Consider the following 20,347-nt stretch of genomic DNA (forward strand, 5'->3'; position numbering starts at 1 on the left):
AGGTCCTTAATTCCCCAGTAAAGGTCTATATACTGCCGAAACACATTGAAGACACAACGGTAGAAAAATAGTAATTCCTCATCTTAAATATAGTCATTTTCTTACTATTTTATTTATGGCTTCAACTTTGGCAGCTATGATGATCACATTTTGTTGCATAAATTAAAAAAAAGTGGTAATGATAGTGTCAAGTAACAATCAAAAGAACCAAATTAAAAAAAGATAACGCTTTTTTTAAAAGGATATTGATATTTTAATTTGGGCTTGTGACACGTTTTGGACCTAAATACTGCCAGCATCCGGGACACTTGAAAAAGGTGGTTTGACGCCGCTGCAAGGGTAAATACAACTGCAACCATCTGATCTTTGGCTTACGTTATGAAAAACCGCGATTTACCTTAACAGGAGCCTTTCTTGGTAATGAATTAGCGCAACATAGCCACTCTTCTTTTAAACTCAGTTCACGATCCTTTTGAAACTTGGCGAAAAAAAATCTTTGGGGATGTTTTGACACAAGTTCCATTGCTATGCAACCCTTGGAAACAAGACTGCTCTGGGCGGTTAGCAATGTAAACATGTCTGTCAATCATAGCTGATATCGGAGAAGCAAAGCAAACAATTTTTGCACCAAGATGAATGAAGGCAGTTGAAGCGACCACTTTGATTGAAGCTCAGATGATGGAAAAGTTGCCTTGGCCAGACTTGAATGAAACCGCCATACAGTCAGTCCATCCCAATTAATTTAAAGGCCCGTTAATTTTTAAACTTCTTCATCCAATCAGAGAGAGCCCAAATCCTTAAACAAGTCCTTTTGTTATAAGTTGATGGTTAAACTTTTAACGGAAAGGTGGAAAAAACAGAGAATGCTCTCTTCGTCCACCCATACCAACGAAAATTTGTATTTCAGGCAAGTCTGGAGATAACACCTTCTCTATTCTTCTTTTGACTATTTGCTTTATTTTCGCTCATCTCTGTGTATTTTGCATGATGATTTTCAGTCTCACCGAACGTCTTTATTCTTCATCGAAAAACGTGATAGGTTTACTATAGCTCCCCTTTATTAAAGGTACGCTTGACAGACGCGTAAAGAGTGTTTCCACTTCACGTCATTGCCCATAGTGCTGTTCCCAAGCAATAAAATTTCTCTCCATTGAGGAATAAATTCTTTCCTTATGCCGGGGAAACTTCTGAAAACACCATTGCCATCTTGCAAACAAACCGTGTTAGACAGTTTTCATGATTCTCAAGGCTGCGTTGTAACGAAACTGGTTGTATAAGAGGCTCTTCCCTATCCAAAACAGCAAGTATTCTGCCCTTGCAACCTAGAGAACATGAAATGTCTGCAGGACCGTTAAATCTAGCTGAAAATCTTTCCCCTGCATGACGTGAAAAAACGGATTCGTGAATTGCAGAGGACAATTTAAAACTACATAATGACTAACAAATAATTAGTGTTAGTAAAAGTTCAGGCCGGAGATTTGGGTAAATTTGTTTTGATCATGAACACACTTTTAGTTTTCTCAAATAATCATAGTCATCGAATTGCTAGTTTATTCTAGTTTATTCTTCTTTAATTTTGCAATGTAAGACTAACAAAAAATAACTCCCAACAGATTTTGTTAACTGTGCAAGAAATTTAAAATTGAAAAGCAATTACTTCTTGGTCTATCGTTTTTGTCTGTAAAGTTCTATTGTTTTCATAACCTTTACTAGACAATTCGATTTCAAGCTCGAGATTCCAATCCTTGAGGCATAATATGATTGACTTATCTACTAGTCCCTAAAAACTTACACAGCCAAGTTCACGTTTGTATAAATAATGACATAACTTCAAAAAAACAAAGAATTGGCCGTCATATTGCTAACAACTCGGCGCATACAGCTAGGCTATTCGCTAGCTGCAATAAAATAGATAGTGGGTTCCAGTACGAGAACCGCGTTATTTGTAATAGAATGCTAATGGATTTACACTAAAGACGGAGAGATGGTAATTTTGATTTTAATTGGCGTTTGTTTTTTTTTACTGCATTTTGATTGGCTGCTAAATAAGTTCGAATTTCGTTAACTTCAACAGCGACAAACAAGCAACGAAAAAGATATTTTATTTGAAACCAGCGAAGAAAAAAAGTCACAATTTCAAACAAATAATTTTGAACTCCACTGAAAAATCCCGCTTCAGTGACAAAAACAACTTCGAACCTTACAACAAAATATCTGTGACACTTTGAACGCGGCGACAAAAATAATTTGGCAGCAACCCGCCAGCAAGACCCAGCACGGAAAAACAACTCTCTCACTCACCACTCGCTGAAAGGATAGCCCTTTCTAGGCGTTCAGTCAGTTGGGCGCAGCGCGAAAAATGGCGAGGGAAAAAATAGGGAGAAGAGCAGCGAGAGAAGGCGAAAGAACGCCTGTGGGAAACTTAACAAAAACTCCTTCCGCCCACTTATAGACCGCCTACAGGGGCCCGTAACATGACCGCCGGCTTGTGGTTTTCAGTTGCCAACAATATAGAATGCAACTTAGCAACATGTCCCTCGAAAGCCAATACTTAAAGACTTAAAAACATATCTTGCAATGGATATGAGCCTAAACAAAGTATAAGCACATGGAAAGCGAAAGGTCGAGAGACCGAAAAGGTCGAAAGGAGAACGGCAAATGTACAAATGTCACGAACCGTGGCAGTTGTGTAGGCCCGGCAACCAAATTTTGCACGTAATCTTGCACTTTAATTTTGCGGCTTCTTGCCGTTGCTGCAACTCCAATTTTGTTCATCTGTCCACTTGGTCTTTCATTAATGCCACGAAAGAAGAAACTCCGGGCCAGTCGTTGAGAGGTCCCTGACCACCGCCATATCGCATTTCTCATCTGCGTCAGTAACGCTGGAGTGTTGAAAAAAAACCTTTCAAAATTGACCAATCAGAGGGTATACCAGATCCTGGTATACCGGAACGACCCTTTGTTAAGTTTGCCCACAGGGGTTCTTTCGCTTCCTTTCGCGGCGCTTCTTTCTTTTTTCGCGCGTCGTTTTTCGCCCTGCGTCCCAACTAACTGAACGCCTGGAAGAGGCTACCTGAAAGGACGGAAGGGGCTTTAACTGTAAGTATTGTTTCACGCAGGGCTGTTTTCCTCTGGTGTTGGGAAAGTGTGAAAATACAGGAGATCAATTTATCATCACTTCTTACCAGCATCGTGTTAAATCTCCGAGATCAACTTGATATCATTACCTCTTGAGGTGGTCTAAGAGTATAAAATGCGTCCCGAACTCAAAACTTTGCACATTTTTTGGCCGACTTCAAGCCGGTTAAAAACTTGCAGGATTTTGAGATGGTGGATCTAGTTTAAGCGGGATTTATCTAGCGCGGAAAAGTCAGTAAACCGCGAGTTTAAAAAAGTGTGGTTAAGAAAATTATAACCCGGGATTGACAAATTTGACAAATTTGATTGCGAAACGATCATAAATGACAAACTCTACGCTGAAATCCACGCCACATCCATGCAGACACATCCATGTATGGCAGTTTGAATACAAAATTTAAGTAACCAACATTTAATTTCTTCACATATCAAAACACCTTGACCGTAAAGGTCTTTGCAAATTCCTTATGTCTGCGAATATGTAAAGAAATGTGTGTGCTGTTTTGAGCATAGTTACGTTCATAACGTCTGATAACTACGTCGCACTTCGTTGGGCTCAACACGCAGACTTTACAGCTTAAATGAGCCATATTATCAGCGGAAGCCTCTTCTCGCCCTAAAAAAGCCAAAAGTCCCTTGTATTGAGTAGAATAACAATATATTTCCGACGCCAGCAGTGAAACAACTTTGTCAGTGCCTCACTGCAGGACGTCGCTGCCGCAAGCAAATGTTTGGTTGGAGGAATAAATGGGGTATCGGAGATCGAGACATTAGGTCACCATCAATTCAACTGCTACGTGTTCCCCCGCAACTGGACTAAGGTCATAAGGATGTGGGACAATTTTCATGTTTTCCCGCTAAATACTGGTATTACAGACATAATAAGAGGGTATTGGAGTCGATTTTACCAGGAAAAATTTTGTTATAACTCGCCTTTTAGTACACAGTAATTGTGAAAATTTTAAGGTTTTTTTTAAAATAGAAAAGAGATAAAAGCCGGGACAAAATAATGTTGACACCTAGTTTCAAATGAAAATGTGTCCTGACAGAAGGTTTTCAAGTCAAAGCCTTCTTGTTTTTATTATCGTCCACAAGTATAAACTATTTTGTGGTTGCTGCAGTTCACCAAATAGCCGTGCAAGACGCCATCATTTATGTCTCGTGATAAGAACAAACATAAACTTGCAAAAGAGGAGTCATCTTGGCAGCCCTGCTTTCATAGCAGGAAAATATGTTTGCTTTTGTCACAGTGGAAGTAATTAACAAAATATAATAAACTAAATTCAGATGAGAGTTTTGTTTCCTTCTTGTTCAGAAGATGAATTAAATTGAAGGTAAACTCCGGCAGACTTTTGCGTGTTTACATGAGACCGGTAAATTTGTTTACACAAGATATTTCTTGGTACTTGAAGTTGTTAATGTTTTGTTGATGACTTTGGTTCTCCTTTCTGGGCAGTTCCGTTGTGTTGGTTTTCTGTTTTTTTTTTTTTTATGTTGGTTTTTAGAAATACAATCCACGAAATCTGTTTTCCGATGACAAACACTGATCATATACAATAAATAAAATAAACTATTATGTAATGTGTCGAATCAACCTGTGTAAATATAATATATCCGTCGGCACGCTTCTCCGCTGATCAGTGTCGCTAGCAAGAGGAAGTTCGATGATTTTACCCTTATTTATCGCTTAAAAAGCAGGATAAGTCCTCGCGAAAAACCGAAGGTAATTTTATTTTAGCGAGGAGTGCCTTTTCCAAACACCAACGAACATCCAGGATATGACCATGTGTCCCCTGCACCGTGAACGCTTCAGCGCTATCGAAGGTCGATAAGACTATGCGAGTGTTCCTGAGGAACTTTCGGGGCCTGTAGATAGGAAGTTAGAATACGGATGAAAAAGCTTACCGTAGTTCACCGTCGAGAACGCGGAAAATCGTCATCCATTCAAAATGCGATGCTTGACAGGAACACCTGCAAGTTTCCTTTTTATTCGATTTGATTAAGTTTTTTCGTAGAAACAATGACGTCTCGCACGATTTAGGGACGGAACATAATTTTTTTGGAGGAAGGGCGAGGGGGGGGGGGGGGGTTAGGCAAATTCTGGGGCATGGAATTTTTTTGCGTGAATTTTTTTGGTGGGAAATAGCTACTGCAAAAGATTTTTTTTACATAGATGATTGAAATAATGATAACAGAAAGTACTTGCTCGATTTTTGGTGGCTTCACAACACTACAAATTGGCAACGAGGATGGCGAATTCAGTGGAAAGAGCGTTGCCTCCGTTAGATTTGTCAAGTTCATCTTCTCATGTCGCGAAACGTTGGCGACAGTGGAGACGATGCTGTTAGAAATTAAAGAAAGCTCAATTACTTCATTTTGCCGGCATGGAGGTCCAAGATATTTACAAAGACCTTCCTGACCCCGGAATGGTAAACGAAGAGGAGGAGGATGTGTATACAGTGTCTCTCCGAAAGCTGAATGTGCCATATGAGGGCTATGTTTTTCGCCAGCTTGCATCGACCCAAAGGTAGACCGCTGACAAATTCATGGTTCGTTTACGTAAACAAGCCCGCCACTGGTGATGTTGCATGATGTCGAGTTGAAAAACAAACAGCTGAAAGTCAATAACATTACCCTGGAAGCTGCACTGGATGAAGTTCGTAAGTGGAAAACCTCGCATGAGCAAGCAGCTCAAATTGTCACGCCAAAAGAAGAGCTCGAAGCGGACACTAATGTAGTCGAGGAAACTTTTGGGCAAGGATCCAAAGGCAAATTTGGCAAAACGTGTTTCCGTGACTGTGGTTAAGAGGGTCACTTTGCTCAAGACAAGAATTCTCCAGCTCGAGGTCGAAAGTGCAGTAAATGCATGGGTTAAATACGGTCACAATATTTGTAATCCAAAAGGATCAGTTGCTGCGTGGCACAGTAAACAGTTCAAAAATTGTAAATAGTAATAACGTGGTGCCAAATTAAAGCAGTGTTTATAACTGACGTTTCGGCCCTAGCCTTTCCTCAGTGCTAAATTGAGTTTTGATTGGGACACATCACACATATGTCAGCTGTTGCAAAGGTAGACAGGCCAATTTTGTCGAGGGTCCATTCAAGCAGTCTGGTGACGATGACACATTTGCCCTTACTATAGGAGAACAGACATAAGCTTTGTCGACCTCTGCTGAGCCAGTTATTTCTGTTAGCATTGGTGAAGTCAGCAGCGATGTGTTGTTGATTGATTCAGGTTCACCTTGCAACGTAATTAGCGTGCATACTGTACATGAACTTAAACATCAGGGGCTTAAGATTGAGTTACGGCCCGGCAAAAAAAGTTGTTCGCTTATGGGGGGTCGAGAGCTTGAAGTTAAAGGCCGGTTTCAGTCGGAAGTTTCAGTGGCCAAAACAAAGATTGTGGTAGATTTCATTGTTTGGCAAAACAGAACGTTGTTTGTCATGTGGATCCCGCAGGAAGTCTCGGTACAGAGAACTGTAACACTGTTGATGAAACGTATTTTCAACGCGGCCAACAGACACGCATTTTTAGCGCGCAACAAGTTGACCTTTATGAGGAATGAGAATTGCAGTCGGCCCCAAGCTCTTCTCAAGATCGAGAGCGGCCAGTTTGTTGCATGAAGGAGACAAAGGAGAGGCTTAAAACAAAAGTGCGGCGGCCGGGAATGGATCGCGATGCAGAGAGAAGATGTGCGGATTGTCGCGGATGCCAGTTGGTTGCTAAGGATGTCCACCCTTGCCAGTGAAACCAGCATTGGTACCCAAACAACCACGAGAAGAAGTAGCTGTGGATCTCACGACTCCATTATCATCTGGAGAAAACCTGTTAGTTATTGTCGATTATTACAACCGGTGGACGGAGGTCGATATAATTCACACAACCTACAGATTAAAAAACCATCATTCGTTGCTTGGATATTCAATTCGCAAGATATGGATCAGCTAGAGGTCTGCGTACCGACAATGGTTCAAACCTCGTAGACGGTGTATTTAAAAGAAATGGGGATTGAGCACCATTACACGACTCGGCTGGTGTGAGGTGACAGTAACCAACCTTGCCTATGGCATGAATAATATGAAGCAACAGGTGACATCTTCAGATATTTTTCTTATTCTTCTAAAATTGATTTTTCACTAAAGTGGCACCATTTTGTTTGGTCATATATAATGTACGTGTAGTATTGTCACGTGGGGAGAATCATCTTTCTTACAGCTGTGATAGCGCTACTGAAAATTGTTTCTTTAGTCCTTTGCTTTTAAAGATCCTTCAAATATCCATCTCCAAGAAGTCCCTACTCATTTAAACCTTACAGGTACGAAACACAATAGTGTTGCACGCTTGTAATCTTTTTTTACCACAGCAAATTCTACGGATTTTAGATTTTACTCAATGCATTTAAACACACGATCTAGAAAAGGAAACAATGAATGATTTCTCCATAATTAGGTCAGTGAACATAGACCACTAAAGTCTCTTATTAAAAATTTACTTCCTGAAAGAATGTCTATATTATGCTAACCTAAAATTACTTTGTATAAAGCCATAATATCCATCAGTATTGATTTCAGACATATCAAGAGCTCTAATCTAGCAGATGTTTATGTATGCTCCTGTAACACCCCTGATCGGAAATCAAGAGCCAGAAGGGAAATAGCACATTCCTTGACTTTTTGGTTTCTGCATCAATCATTGTAACAAGGGGTAGGGCGGGGGGAGGGGGTTAACAATAAATTTGTCTCAGCAACCTGTAAACCTACTCGACGCAATGGTAAAGATACGACAAGACAAAAAGATTGGAAACGATTTAGTTTTATTTGGGAAAATACTACAGCTGTTTGTCTGAAAAACGCTCTATGTTTAAGCTTAATTAAACTTACATTAAGCTTACTTTTAGTTGCCAGAGGATCCGCATCATTCGATATAAACATACCGTCGTCTTATGAGCTGTGCTTTCACGATCACGCTTAAAATCGCTGCATGCCAAACAAAAGATCAGCTTTTTCTAACTCTGCTGGTTCCTTTCCGCAAGACTTGCTTCAGGAAAATCACTTTCCTTCAGTAAAACTGGAGATGTAGACTTCTCCGCTTTACTTATCGCCATATTGGAGTTAGGGATTCTATCCTCACCAGCCTCGTTTTCATGCTCTGGTCTCTTTTCATGCAAACATGTGTACGAGAGGTGGCAATCTTTCAAACGCTTATTCTTAATTTGCATATTTTAAGATGGCGGACATTGAGAATTGTATTATTTGGGGAACGTCTTGTTTTACAACTTCAAAAGATGCAAGGAAATTAAACGGCAGAAAATTTGACCAATCCTTACACATGTCCCAAGAAATTTCCTAGTTGGATTCATTGCGTACCACGAGCGTTTTTGGCGCGTTTGTTTGAAATACCAACGAACCATTTCAGAGCAGAAATGTAAAAAAAAAAAAAAAAAAAAATATATATATATATATATATATATATATATATATATATATATATATATGAAAGATGACGAGACGATTTTGCTGTCATTCAATTGCAGAAGCATCAATAAAAAAATGACAATAAAAATAACAATAAAAATATTTGTGTAGCGCCAAATCCAAAGATTGTCCATGTCGCTTTACATTAAATATTATCAAAAATCTAAAAGAAGGGAGGAAAATGGGAAAAAAGGTTATAGGAAAAAACTTAGTTAAAATTGTAAGATATTTAAACATATTTATCATATACAAATTAAAAGAGTTAAAAACCTTGTTAAAAAAGATATGTTTTTTTTTTTAAATGTCTTTTAAAACTGTCAATGGTGCAGCAACAACAAACGTTCTCTCGCCATAAGTCTTTTGTCTCGCTTTCGGGCTCGCCAGATGGTGTTGAGAAGACGAACGGATGTTTGTGTCCGTTGAGAGGTGTGATAATTAAGTAAGTCACTGATGTTGCAAGGCGCTGTTCCAGTATCAGACAAGTAGTATTAGTGCGGAACTGAGTTAAAACTTGTGATGAGCTGACTCGGCAACGCCACAAATTATGAAAATACCGTTAACTGTTTCAAGTGTATTTCTTTTAAGCAAGCGAGAATTTTAATTTAATAAACGAACTTCGTTGTCATGGGTATCGGACTAAGGTCTATCAATGAAGTGAAGTGAAGTGAAAGACTTTATTTAATGAGGGTGACCCGTGACAGTAACTTAAGTTACTGATAAACTTGGGGCCCTCAGCTTAGAATAATTAGAATGCTAAAAATATAGTATTTCAGGAGCCATAATCGGGGACGGAGACCGTAAGTCTCGGGATTCGCGCGCACCTATGATATGGGACAATTTTTCTATTTTTAGAACAAATTGCGCCATCCTGACGTCATATATCCGCGCGGATTCACGCACATGTCGGTGGCTCTCGCGTGGATGTTGTCACGTTGCGTGATCAAATGGTGAGAGTTGAGAGATTCTCTTGCGTATTTTTCACAGTGATGGCAGGGAATAAGGCAGGGAATACGAACCAGGGCGCTTATATGTAGTTTTATGCTCTGAGCTAACGGAAAAGGTGGGTTTTTCAGGGTCGAAAACAAGACTTTAATCTCGCGCTGGGAATGAATAATAAGATCTGCTCACGCTAGTTGTAAGCTTACGCGTATGTTTTTGCGTTTGTTCTGACTTAAGAATATAGCAAGAAAGCTCTCTACTCTGGTATCGAGTTAATTTGTGAGTTTCTCAGACAATGGTTCGTCATAACAAAAACCTGTTTTGATGGTTTCTTATTGTCTCTGCTTGTTTGGTGAGTTTGCAAAAGTTTTTGAAAGGAAAGTCTGACGCGTACAATTAGCTCATTTGCATAGTGCAGCTCGTGCACTTTCAAGTCCGAGTCGGTGTTTTCAATTGTCAACAAATCTTGACAAAGATTTCTTTCGTTATCTTTTGTGCTGAGATGCTGTAACAAATTTCACGAACGCAAAAAAGGTTACTAACATCATGTGTGTTTCTTCAACATAAGCATAGTGAAGTTTTACACTGCGAAAATGAAAATAGACAAGGAGTTTTGATAACTCGATCAACCAAATCGAAATCGTTATTCCAAGTTGATTAAAGAAGGCGTCATCGTAACTTTGCGGATTATTTCTGCTTTATTCCCATATTTTCAGCTTAGCTTTTAATATGTTCTCAAACATTTATCAATCTTAAACATATTTAAAAACTGTAGAGTTATTGTTTGAGTTCGATGTACGCTTTCACACGAAAGTGCAGCGGAAGTACAATTTGTCATGTTTACTGACTGTACAAAACACGCATCGGCGGGCGCTCTCATTCATCGACAACAGAGAATTTACTGGATTTTTACACGAATAAAACTGAGCAGTATCTACGGACGTAAAGTTATTGGGCCTTGATGAAACATCAAGCGTTGCTTACAATTCAAGCGAAACTCAAACTAGCAATTATTTTGTTTTACTTTTCGGTCGCGATAGACTGACAAATTCCTCGCAAGCGTGTGGCAAGAGGAACTAGGAAACTATGAAGCCCTGAAGCTCTGCTATATCTAAATATATCCAGCTAGTTTTTTGCTGTGTAATGGAAAAGCGGTTAACCTTCAACATATGTGAAATTTAAAGTGGAGTAATATACAGCTCATGTAAAAGAAGCATCCGTCGGAACACAACTTGGTCAGCGATAAATATAAGCTTGAAGCGGAACATACCTAAATTCGACAGTGTCTTACTTCACTCAAACTGGAGCAGCTTACGACGAAAATACTTAAGAAAAATTCCAACAGACGTAAACGCGTTGAGTTGTGGGCCAAAAACATGAAAAATTTCGGGAATTTCAGACGCCATTTCCCCCGCGCGACAGCCGCAAAAATCCTCGCAGCATGTACGCGCGTGTGCCGCAGGCGATGGCGCAATTTGTTCTAAAAATAGAATTATTGTCCCATATCATGGGGACAACCCCAATACTAGAAATGGCGCGCGCTTACGGTCTCCGTCCCCGATTATGGCTCCTGATTATTTACAATAAAATGCTAAACTACGATATAATTTACAATAAAATGTACAAAGTACAAGTACAATGTACAAAGTATAGGCGAAATTGAATTTTGAGCTTTGTCCGCGATTTCTTCGATTCCTACTGACATCTACTCTTAGGTATTAGAGAAGACAAAGCAGCTTAATTTAGTATTGAATTAATTTTTGTTAGCTGCGAAGAAAAAGACTATTATCGTGTCCTCTCGGTAGGAAAGTAAATTCGTTGCAAATTAACTATAACACAACTATTTCAGAACCAAAGATTAACCTTATTAGTGATAGTTCACACAACATATCTCAATTCAAAAATGATCTTGCTTAGCAAATTGGCATTGTAATGGCAACGCCAAAACTTGTACTCTGATTGGCTAATATTGCCTTCAAACAACACACCTACTCAACTTGTTTGAATTTGAACAAAAACTGCGTCACAGCTGCGCACCTTTCCTATAATCAATTCTTGTTATGTTATAAAACAATACAGTAAAACTCCCAATATCTAACTTTTGGTCGCATTTATTTCCCTTTGTCACTTCACTTCACAGAACAAAATGCAGCAACTTCTTGCTATGCTTGGGAAGCTCGTTCAAGCTCTCCTTCAGAAACTACCTTACTGGTGGAAGTTACCGACTGTTTTGATGATTTTTTACCAGTTTCAACAACGAGATTACCTCATGAACAACAACTTATTCGATGGCTACCCTTGCGAAGTCACTGGACCTAAGCAAGATTGCCAGGACCCCGTCATTGGTAAATATATCAGGAACGTAAAAGCTTTAAGTAAAATTCGAACACAGTACCAAGAGTCAAATCAAAGGGTGGGCTTTCAATAATTATTGTGAATTAAGATTAATGTTTATAAGCTTGTTTGCGTTCCACAGTGCCCAACGCCTAATCCGGCAGGGATTTTTACCTTGACCAAAATTTACAGGACTGTAAATGTAAAATTCATTAGTATTAGTATTAGCTGCCGACGCCGGTCTTGGCGATATCATTAAAGACAAAACCGTACAATTTTATTTCGCAATACAAAGCCCTTCTTTTGTAATCTTTCAGTCAGAATAGCTGTTCATTTTCTACCATTTCAACCTACTGCTATCGACGTTTTGAATTTACAATATCTTTAAGACTAAGTCAGACGTGAGCTTCTCCAATTCTCGGTAAACATCTCACCAGTGTTTTGCACCAGGCCACTACATCGCGCAGTCGTGGGATTCAAAGCATGCTACTAACTAATTCAGACTAGTTGCATGTACTACCTTCGCCGGTTAAGATGATAATGTGACTCATTATTATCCAGTTTTCTGAAATGAATTGCACTCAGTTGACTAATATTACAATTTCGCGACATAATTTTCATTGCAGGTCACGTGTCTTTGGGCTGCTTCTTCAACAAGAAGTGTTCACCGCTGTCCTATTTGTATGAAAAAGACGGGCTCACGAGGGACGAGTGTGTCCAGCATTGTAAAGACAACAGATACCCGTATGCAGGTTTTGACCACTGCCGCAAATGTTTCTGCGGTGCTAATTTCATGACATACGCTCAAATCAATTCGAACGATTGTAAATCGAAGTCAAAGTCAAGGTGTAAGAAAATCAAACGTGGATGTGAAGCTTCTTCGCACATTGAACTCTTCAGAACAAGTAAGAGTTATAGCAAAACGTACAAGTACATTCGCAATTGTGTCCTCACTTTTCTGCAAAGCTACTTTCTTTACTTACAGTAGGTCAGTTTCATGTTTCCATTGGGGGACAGAGTTAAATCTGCATCGCTGTGCTTACATGAACTTTGGGCGTTAGCTGACGTTACCATTTTTAATGACTGAGCAAATGCCATCAACCTTTCTGATTTTGTCAAATTGACCGTTGTTCTAGACTCCAACGCTGACGCTCTTTGGGTTCATCACACTGAATCTTCCTAAAATAGAGTGACGAGCTCAAAGGATAGCTCTGACGATATTTTTACATCGGCATGGTTATTTTTTAGTTTAAATTTTTTTCGATTTTTAATGAAAATTTTACACTTTGTGCGGCAACTTTAAATTTTAAGACAATTTAGTATTGTTGTACTGGTTTTGATTACTTTTGGTACATGTAGTTTCCTGGGAAAATTCAGTAATTTAAGATGACGGCTGTTGGGAAATCCTTCTGAATTATTTTTTCAAAAAATTTTGATCGACTTATGAAATGGTTTTAGGGTGCATTTTATACCACAAGATTGAGAACGATAGAATTGTCGAAATAAATCAAGCCCTCGTCAAGTTCGTCAAATCAGTGACAGGAATAAAGTCATCATTTTTCTCGCAGTACCCTTCAACATAGCTGAATTCGAAAAACCTTGCTAACCAAACATTTTCTCTCAAAACAATGATTATTGCGTGAAAAATATTTCACAGTGTCTTTAACATAGTAAATAAAGGGGAATTATGAAGCCCGGCAAACATCAAAGGAAGAAACAAAAATGACATGATCTATATTGGAAGGTCCACGACCGTGCACCAATCATTTGTTTTACGGTCATACGCTATACATAAATTACGAAACCGAAACGTTTCTATATCAGTGGTTTGTTCCTCAGCCCGAAGTGAAGAACTATTGTATTTTGTGCACGGTCAAGGCCAAAAAATGGAACAGGAACATACAACAAAGAAGTTTGTTGAGTTCCATAGCCATTCCCCTCTATTAACTATGTCTTAATTGAACTCAGGTCGACAACAGGTAAAATTCTACACCGCGGGACCAAGTGATTGTAAAGCTATAATTGTGAATATGACTCTTTTAACACAGTGTTCTGTACCGAACAAATGACGAAAACGAGAACTCATGACGGAACATGCAACGATCTGAATCAACCAGCGTCTGGAAGCAGGTTCTATCGGTTTGGACGAAATGTAAACCGCACCAAGACATTTGAGGACAAGAAACTTTTGGAACCATGCCCTAGGGAGTTAAGCAGAAGGTGAGTTTGAAAACAGAGAAAAATCACGTGCCCTGATCGATCTTTTAGATAAGTCAAATCAATTAATCCGTCCCCCTCACATTTGTTCATGTGCAGACAGTACTTCGTTAACGGACCGATGTACTAATGATGACCACTTGAACTTAAACTTTGAACTTAAATTCTATTTTTTTTTCTTACATACAATTTCTTACCCTCGCAACTAGTTCCAGAACTAATCAAAGCGGGGGCATAATAAGAGTCCTAGCTGGAACTGGAATATACATTTGCATGCGTAAGACGAGGGCGCTGGAATTATAACTAATTGGAATGTGAGGTGCATCTTTCAGAGTAAGGAACAGAGATCAAATAAAAAGTGTGGCTGAACCCATGAAATTGGTGGAATAGATATCGGAAAGATGAGCAAGCATTAATTGTTATAGCAATCCAAACTTCACGCTCAAAAATCCTCATGTAGTTGTTACAATTTAGTATAAGACCTGGAGTGGCAGGAAGGTACTTATGTCTCGAGAGCATTAGGAAACAGAAGCTGCCACTGCAGTAATAACGGTTATGAGGTGTTGTTTTATGATGACAACAAAGCACGCTAATGCTTGTACTTGATTCAATCGACTCTCTAGTTTTATTGTTTTCTTTTTTTGCTATATTGTCACATAAAGAGCTTCTTTTAATGTGATCATGTGTTTTGTTTTTTCCTCAAAAATAAAATGGTTTTCTTGGATCTCAGATTGATGACAAGGGATCAGTTTATTCCAGTTAAGCAGCTAAACCTGTTAGCTGCAGGCTGGATCCAGTTCCAGTTACACGACTGGTTTGACCATGGTCCAGTTGATACTTCACGTCGAATAGACATAGACCTTGACAAAGATGATCCTGTCTATGGAGAACACCACGGGAAGATGTCAATTCCACGAACTAAACCAGACAACTGCCCGAGCAATTCGGTACAAAGAGAACTAAGTGCTTGTCTTTTTTCTTCTCATTCAGTAGAATGTAATACAAGCGATAGTAGTATTCCCAATATTTCTTGGAAAATCCCTTTAAACTTGAAATTAAAGGTTAAGGAAGGCGCTCACTGTCTTTTTTTTATTCATAGACGATGTCGCTCAGTGCTGAAATAAAAGAAAAATGACAAATATTTTTTTTACACAGGACCTGCATTGATAGCAGTTTTTTTCCTTAAAACTGATGCAGCCATCCTGTATAAATATATTTTAATTATTATTATTATTGTTAATTATTACGTTTTTGTTAGCTTCAAACGAGAATCTATTTTCATTTGATTCATTTACAACAGAGACCATGGGATGTGTTATTTTGTCACGAGCATACGAAACAGATTTCTCAGGATCCCATGACCTCCGTTATCTCTGACCTTAAATGATTTAAAAATCTTTGTGTATGATAAAACTATGGAAGTTTATATGCGAAAGCTTACTCTCAAATTTTTGAGACATTGGGCGACAAAACCGACCGCTGAGCATTTGTCGCAAAATCACCCTGAAAATTAGGCCCGATTTCCACCGCTCTCTCGCTACCGGTCTATGTTCCACCCCGAGAAGAGTTCGGGAGAGCAGCGCGGACTCGTTTCCCGAACAGCAGCTGGGACTTGAGCCAAGCTGAATATCGAAAACTGCCTATTGTAAGAAATCCTGATGATGTAACTCCGCCCTAAAAATGTATTATTTTCCGCTCAACAGAAGGACACCCCTGCCACCTTTCAGAATGATGTCACCCACTGGTGGGATGGCTCACAGCTGTATGGAAGTGATGAACAAACTAGTGCTAAGCTGCGCAGCTTCCAAAATGGAAAAATGAAAGTTTCGGATAAAGATGGTTTGCTTCCAGTAGATAACAAAACTGGCATTGACCAAACTGGTGAGTTCGGACTGGTATACTATAACGTTTGCCCCATCAGAAATAATGCGTGGAATTTATTTAACAAATAAAGAAGCTTGAGCCGTGTAATACACTGTGATAAAACACGACGGGCGCATTTGAGAACACGAGGGAAATATGGAAGACACGAGCCGCAGGCGAGTGTTTTCTACATTTCTCGAGTGTTCTCAAATGTCCAGAGTGTTCTATCACAGTGTAATACACGGCTTAGGCTTCTTCATTTGCTTTATGATATAGATTTTACACGCGCAAAACAAATAAAACACGCTTTTTTCTGTGTTCTATACTCTGATAAAACATGGGTTTTTGACCAATCAGAGCGCTCGCAGGGTCCTATCTATATTACAAATGCTAATAATTGTATGTAGCATATTTCATGGCAAATAAAAAAGATCAAGGATGCCAAAAAGAAATCTATGGCACGGCTATTCCTGTAAGGGAGTATCCTCTTAAGGTTAAAATTATTCGGATCACGCTTAGAACATGATATCCTTGATCAGTGCCTGTAAACTACCTTGTTCATTATAGCTTGCAAGTGCATTGACCTTTATCAAGAGATCAAAGTCTCTTACCTCTATCTTGATATTCATACTTTTCAGTTATATTCTCGAGACAGTCCTAGAGGATTGGTTTGACGGCTCGGTGCATGTCCAAGCTATATTAAACGTTACCCGTGTTTATAAATTGATTGCTTATAAAGGAATCGAAAGGGAGCTGAAATCACTTTTCTGGTAAATTGTCTTAATTTTAAATGTCGCATTTAGAAAAAAAAAACGAAATTTCTCATTGGAATTCCTTTTGTATATTCTCACTGCTATGCAAAACTCAATTTCACTGCTAATGAGACAATCAGATGCGAATAGCTAGATAATCTCGTGCGTCTGTCCAAAATAAACCTTCCCGACAAATAATAAACTCGATATTCGATGCTAAATTCGCCACTTTCTATTAAAATCCATTGACATCTTCCGTATTTAGGAATCAGTCATTCTGTTACGTTTGCACCAAGTATATTTCAGTAGTTTAACAAGAAAGGGGGATAAGTGTTTTATGCATGCACACCCCATAACTTGCACATGGGCGGAGCCGTTAAACCTCACAGCGACTTCTTAACATGTCATCTTCTTGTTAATTCAGTTTACCCTGGACTAACTTGTTTTTTCAGGTTTCAACAACAATTGGTGGGTTGGTCTTAGCCTCGTGCATAATATATTCACCCGTGAACACAACTCCATTTGTGATATGCTGAGGACTTATTATCCTGAGTGGCAAGACCAGAAGCTGTATGACACAGCCAGGTATTTAAATGCCAAGATGGAGTTGTTGGCTCTTGCAATTTTGGGAGTTTTTGACGACCAAAAGATAATATCATGATAAAACGGAATAACCGTATGTCGATGTAAGCAGTGAGGGCGCAAGGACCTAGGCCTGGGTGAATGTATTATATCAATCAAATAACAGCAGCAATATGAAACACCATAGCATCAAATAATTACTTTGGTAGTATTGGTGACAAATGAATGATTGTGAAAGAGATTATAGCCACAAACTGCCTCTAGTCTTATGAATGTTGATCTGAAGGATGTGTTCCTTGCAAAAGTTTATCTGTGGACAAATATATGTTTGCAGTCTGAAGAAATCCTTCTTTAGCAGCTGATGCTTTTTCTGTCTTTTTTCCTGTGCAGGTTAATCAACACGGCCGTGATTATGAAGATTCACACAGTGGAATGGACCCCAGCCATTCTAAATAACAGTGCTTTGCGGGCCGGCGTACGCGTAAATTTTGGTCTCAGTCCTGGAAAAGAAGTATTTGATTGGCTGGCGGCTCATAACATCAGCGTCAGCGCGAGCAGTGGAATACTGAAGCCAATCGTGGGATCTCCAGCGGACTTCAATGGCGTCCCTTTCTCTCTGACTGAAGAATTCGTTTCAGTTTATCGTATGCATCCACTACTTCCTGATGATTTACATATTCGCTCGTTTTCGACTGGTCAGAAGACAGGCAAATCGTACTCTTTGCCAGAGTATTCTTTCGGCAAGGCCAGAAACGTCATGACTCAAAATACTCTTGATGACATTGTGTATACGTTCGGTGTGGAGCACCCTGGAGCGTTAACTCTTCATAATTACCCAAAAGCCCTGATGAACCTAAAGCTACCGAAACACCAACAGAAAGGGGAGGTGAGAAAGACATGATCAAACTAGCTGTTGTTCAATCCAAAGCTGAGAATCAAATGAATTTTATTTTGGCTCACATAAATTAAAACCACTCCCCCACAGTGGTATAGGGACCCTCACTTCGATCCTAACAAGCTCAGTCTTTTCTAGACCTTCAGCGCGCGTTTAACACCGATTAAAAGTCATTTTATTTTGCCAGGGCTTTAAGGAAGATTTCTGTATATTCGAATTTTTGAGAGCCTCAGAAATATCATAGAAAGTAGTGCTCGACGAAAGGCAGACACTAATTACGAACTGGAGAGGCATTATGAAGTAGAGAACGCTTGCGATGCCGGGATAGCAATACTTGAAACTATATTATCAGTCTGTGAGTAAGTTTGTAAGAGTGTAATCTAAAATTTATTGTTGTTTCTAATCTTCATTCACCCTTTTACCATTCAGACAATTGACCTTGCAACTATTGACATTTTACGCGACCGTGAGCGTGGAATCCCGCGATATAACGAGTTTAGACGGTTGACCAGGCTCAAACCAGTGGAGTCCTTTGAAAAGCTCACACCAAACAGAAAACACTCAGATTTACTGAAAGACTTGTACGACGACGACATCGAGAAATTAGACCTGCTGATTGGCTGTCTAGCGGAAGAGCCTCGACCTGATGGGTACGGATTTGGTGAAACGGCATTCAACATATTTGTTCTTATGGCCAGCCGGAGACTGAAAACCGATCGGTTAGTGAAAGTCATCTTTCAATTTCATTCTTGACGTTTGTTGATTATGCACAATTTGAGTAAGTTTTAAAGCAGGAACTTGGATTAAATGGGCTTAATTAATTGACCTGTCAAGACAAAAGACCGTTCTAACTGACACACTGATAGCTACTGATATGACCGACTATCCAAGTTTAAGTCCTAGTCCGTTCTAGTTGTTTTTCAATTATATTCTGTAGTATATGATTAAAACTACTAAAGGAACATAAAAGGGGAGGAATACCACTTTCAAGGAAAAGGGTCTCAGTGTTCAGTGTGATTAAAATGTCGAACTACTCAGTGAAATATAATCTGCAATAAGTCGACAATCGTGCAGTGTCATTTTGTTGCACAAAGAAAAACAAATTGAAGGTACTTTAGCTACAACCAGAGTGTATACAGGTAACCAAAGTTGCCCCTGCAATGTTGGATATTAATATTATAAACACTACCCCGGTGAGAGTTTGTAAGAGCTTATCAGAAAATGAGGTGGGTATGAGCTGTCTCAACTTTGAGTACCAAGACAGAAATATGTGGATAGGGACTGGGGACCAGGTACTGCGTGTCCAAGTATACGATAATGACAATTTTAATTTATTACCCCAGGTTTATGACCGATGACTTTACCAGTGATATTTACACACCCGAGGGTTTGAAGTGGATTCAAGACACAGACATGAGCAATGTGCTTATCCGTGCTTTTCCTGACATCCAATGGCTCAGCGGTGTTTTAGCAAATACCAACAATGCATTTTTCCCTTGGCCAGTTCCCGGCGGGGATATCGCTGGATAACGCCTCGGAGTTTTAGAAAGTTTGCTGTCAATTTTTATCGGTACAAACATCATCGGCGCTTCTTTGTGTTAGTTTGAGGTAGACAGTGGTTGTCAAAATCTAACTTTGTGGAGGGAAAAAATTAAAAAAAATGCCATGACTATCAATTGAACTGTGTGTTGATCATGCGTGTTTTTCACTTCATTCCGGTCGTTTGGTTATTTCTTGTTGTCAAGGAAAAATCACTGAGCGTAGAATTGATCTTGAAGAAAAAGTGAGTTATTAAAATCAAGTTTAGTTGCTATTTGCTTAACTGACTACTTCCATGTAAACATGAAATGTCTCATGAAAAAGTTATCTTTACGAGTGACTGGATTCGAGTTCCACCGTCCCACTCCACTTTCTTTCACGGTTTTTTTGTTTTTTTGTTTTTTTTGTTTTGTGGTTTTGTTGACCTTTTAATGGCCTTTCTATGCAATGGAAAAGTCTCCTCCTCGACGTCGAGGATGGTCTCACACTTAATCTGGTGATTATGAGAAACTGAAAACAGATGACGTCACGAGTAGCTCGAGAACTATGGTCTTTCGGCCGGGATTTTAAGTCAGCGGTCTCCTCGATTATTAGATCAGCAGTGATTTTGGTA

The 20,347-nt window shown here is 39.3% G+C and overlaps 1 protein-coding gene across 1 annotated transcript; it reads left to right on the forward strand.

Moving 5' to 3' along the window:
- The first annotated feature begins 7,445 nt into the window (after positions 1 to 7,445).
- LOC145479446 (uncharacterized) lies at positions 7,446 to 20,083 on the forward strand. Its single transcript, XM_081457815.1, has 10 exons — positions 7,446 to 7,454; positions 11,693 to 11,897; positions 12,513 to 12,791; positions 13,935 to 14,106; positions 14,834 to 15,050; positions 15,807 to 15,984; positions 17,171 to 17,303; positions 17,691 to 18,186; positions 18,625 to 18,914; positions 19,539 to 20,083. Exons 2-10 carry the CDS (start codon positions 11,699 to 11,701, stop codon positions 19,723 to 19,725), a joined length of 2,151 nt encoding a protein of 716 aa, XP_081313941.1. The 5' UTR covers positions 7,446 to 7,454; positions 11,693 to 11,698; the 3' UTR covers positions 19,726 to 20,083.
- Positions 20,084 to 20,347: the final 264 nt, after the last annotated feature.

This window comes from Orbicella franksi, chromosome 2, assembly GCF_964199315.1.
Source record: "Orbicella franksi chromosome 2, jaOrbFran1.1, whole genome shotgun sequence".
NCBI classification, from domain to species: Eukaryota; Metazoa; Cnidaria; class Anthozoa; order Scleractinia; family Merulinidae; genus Orbicella; species Orbicella franksi.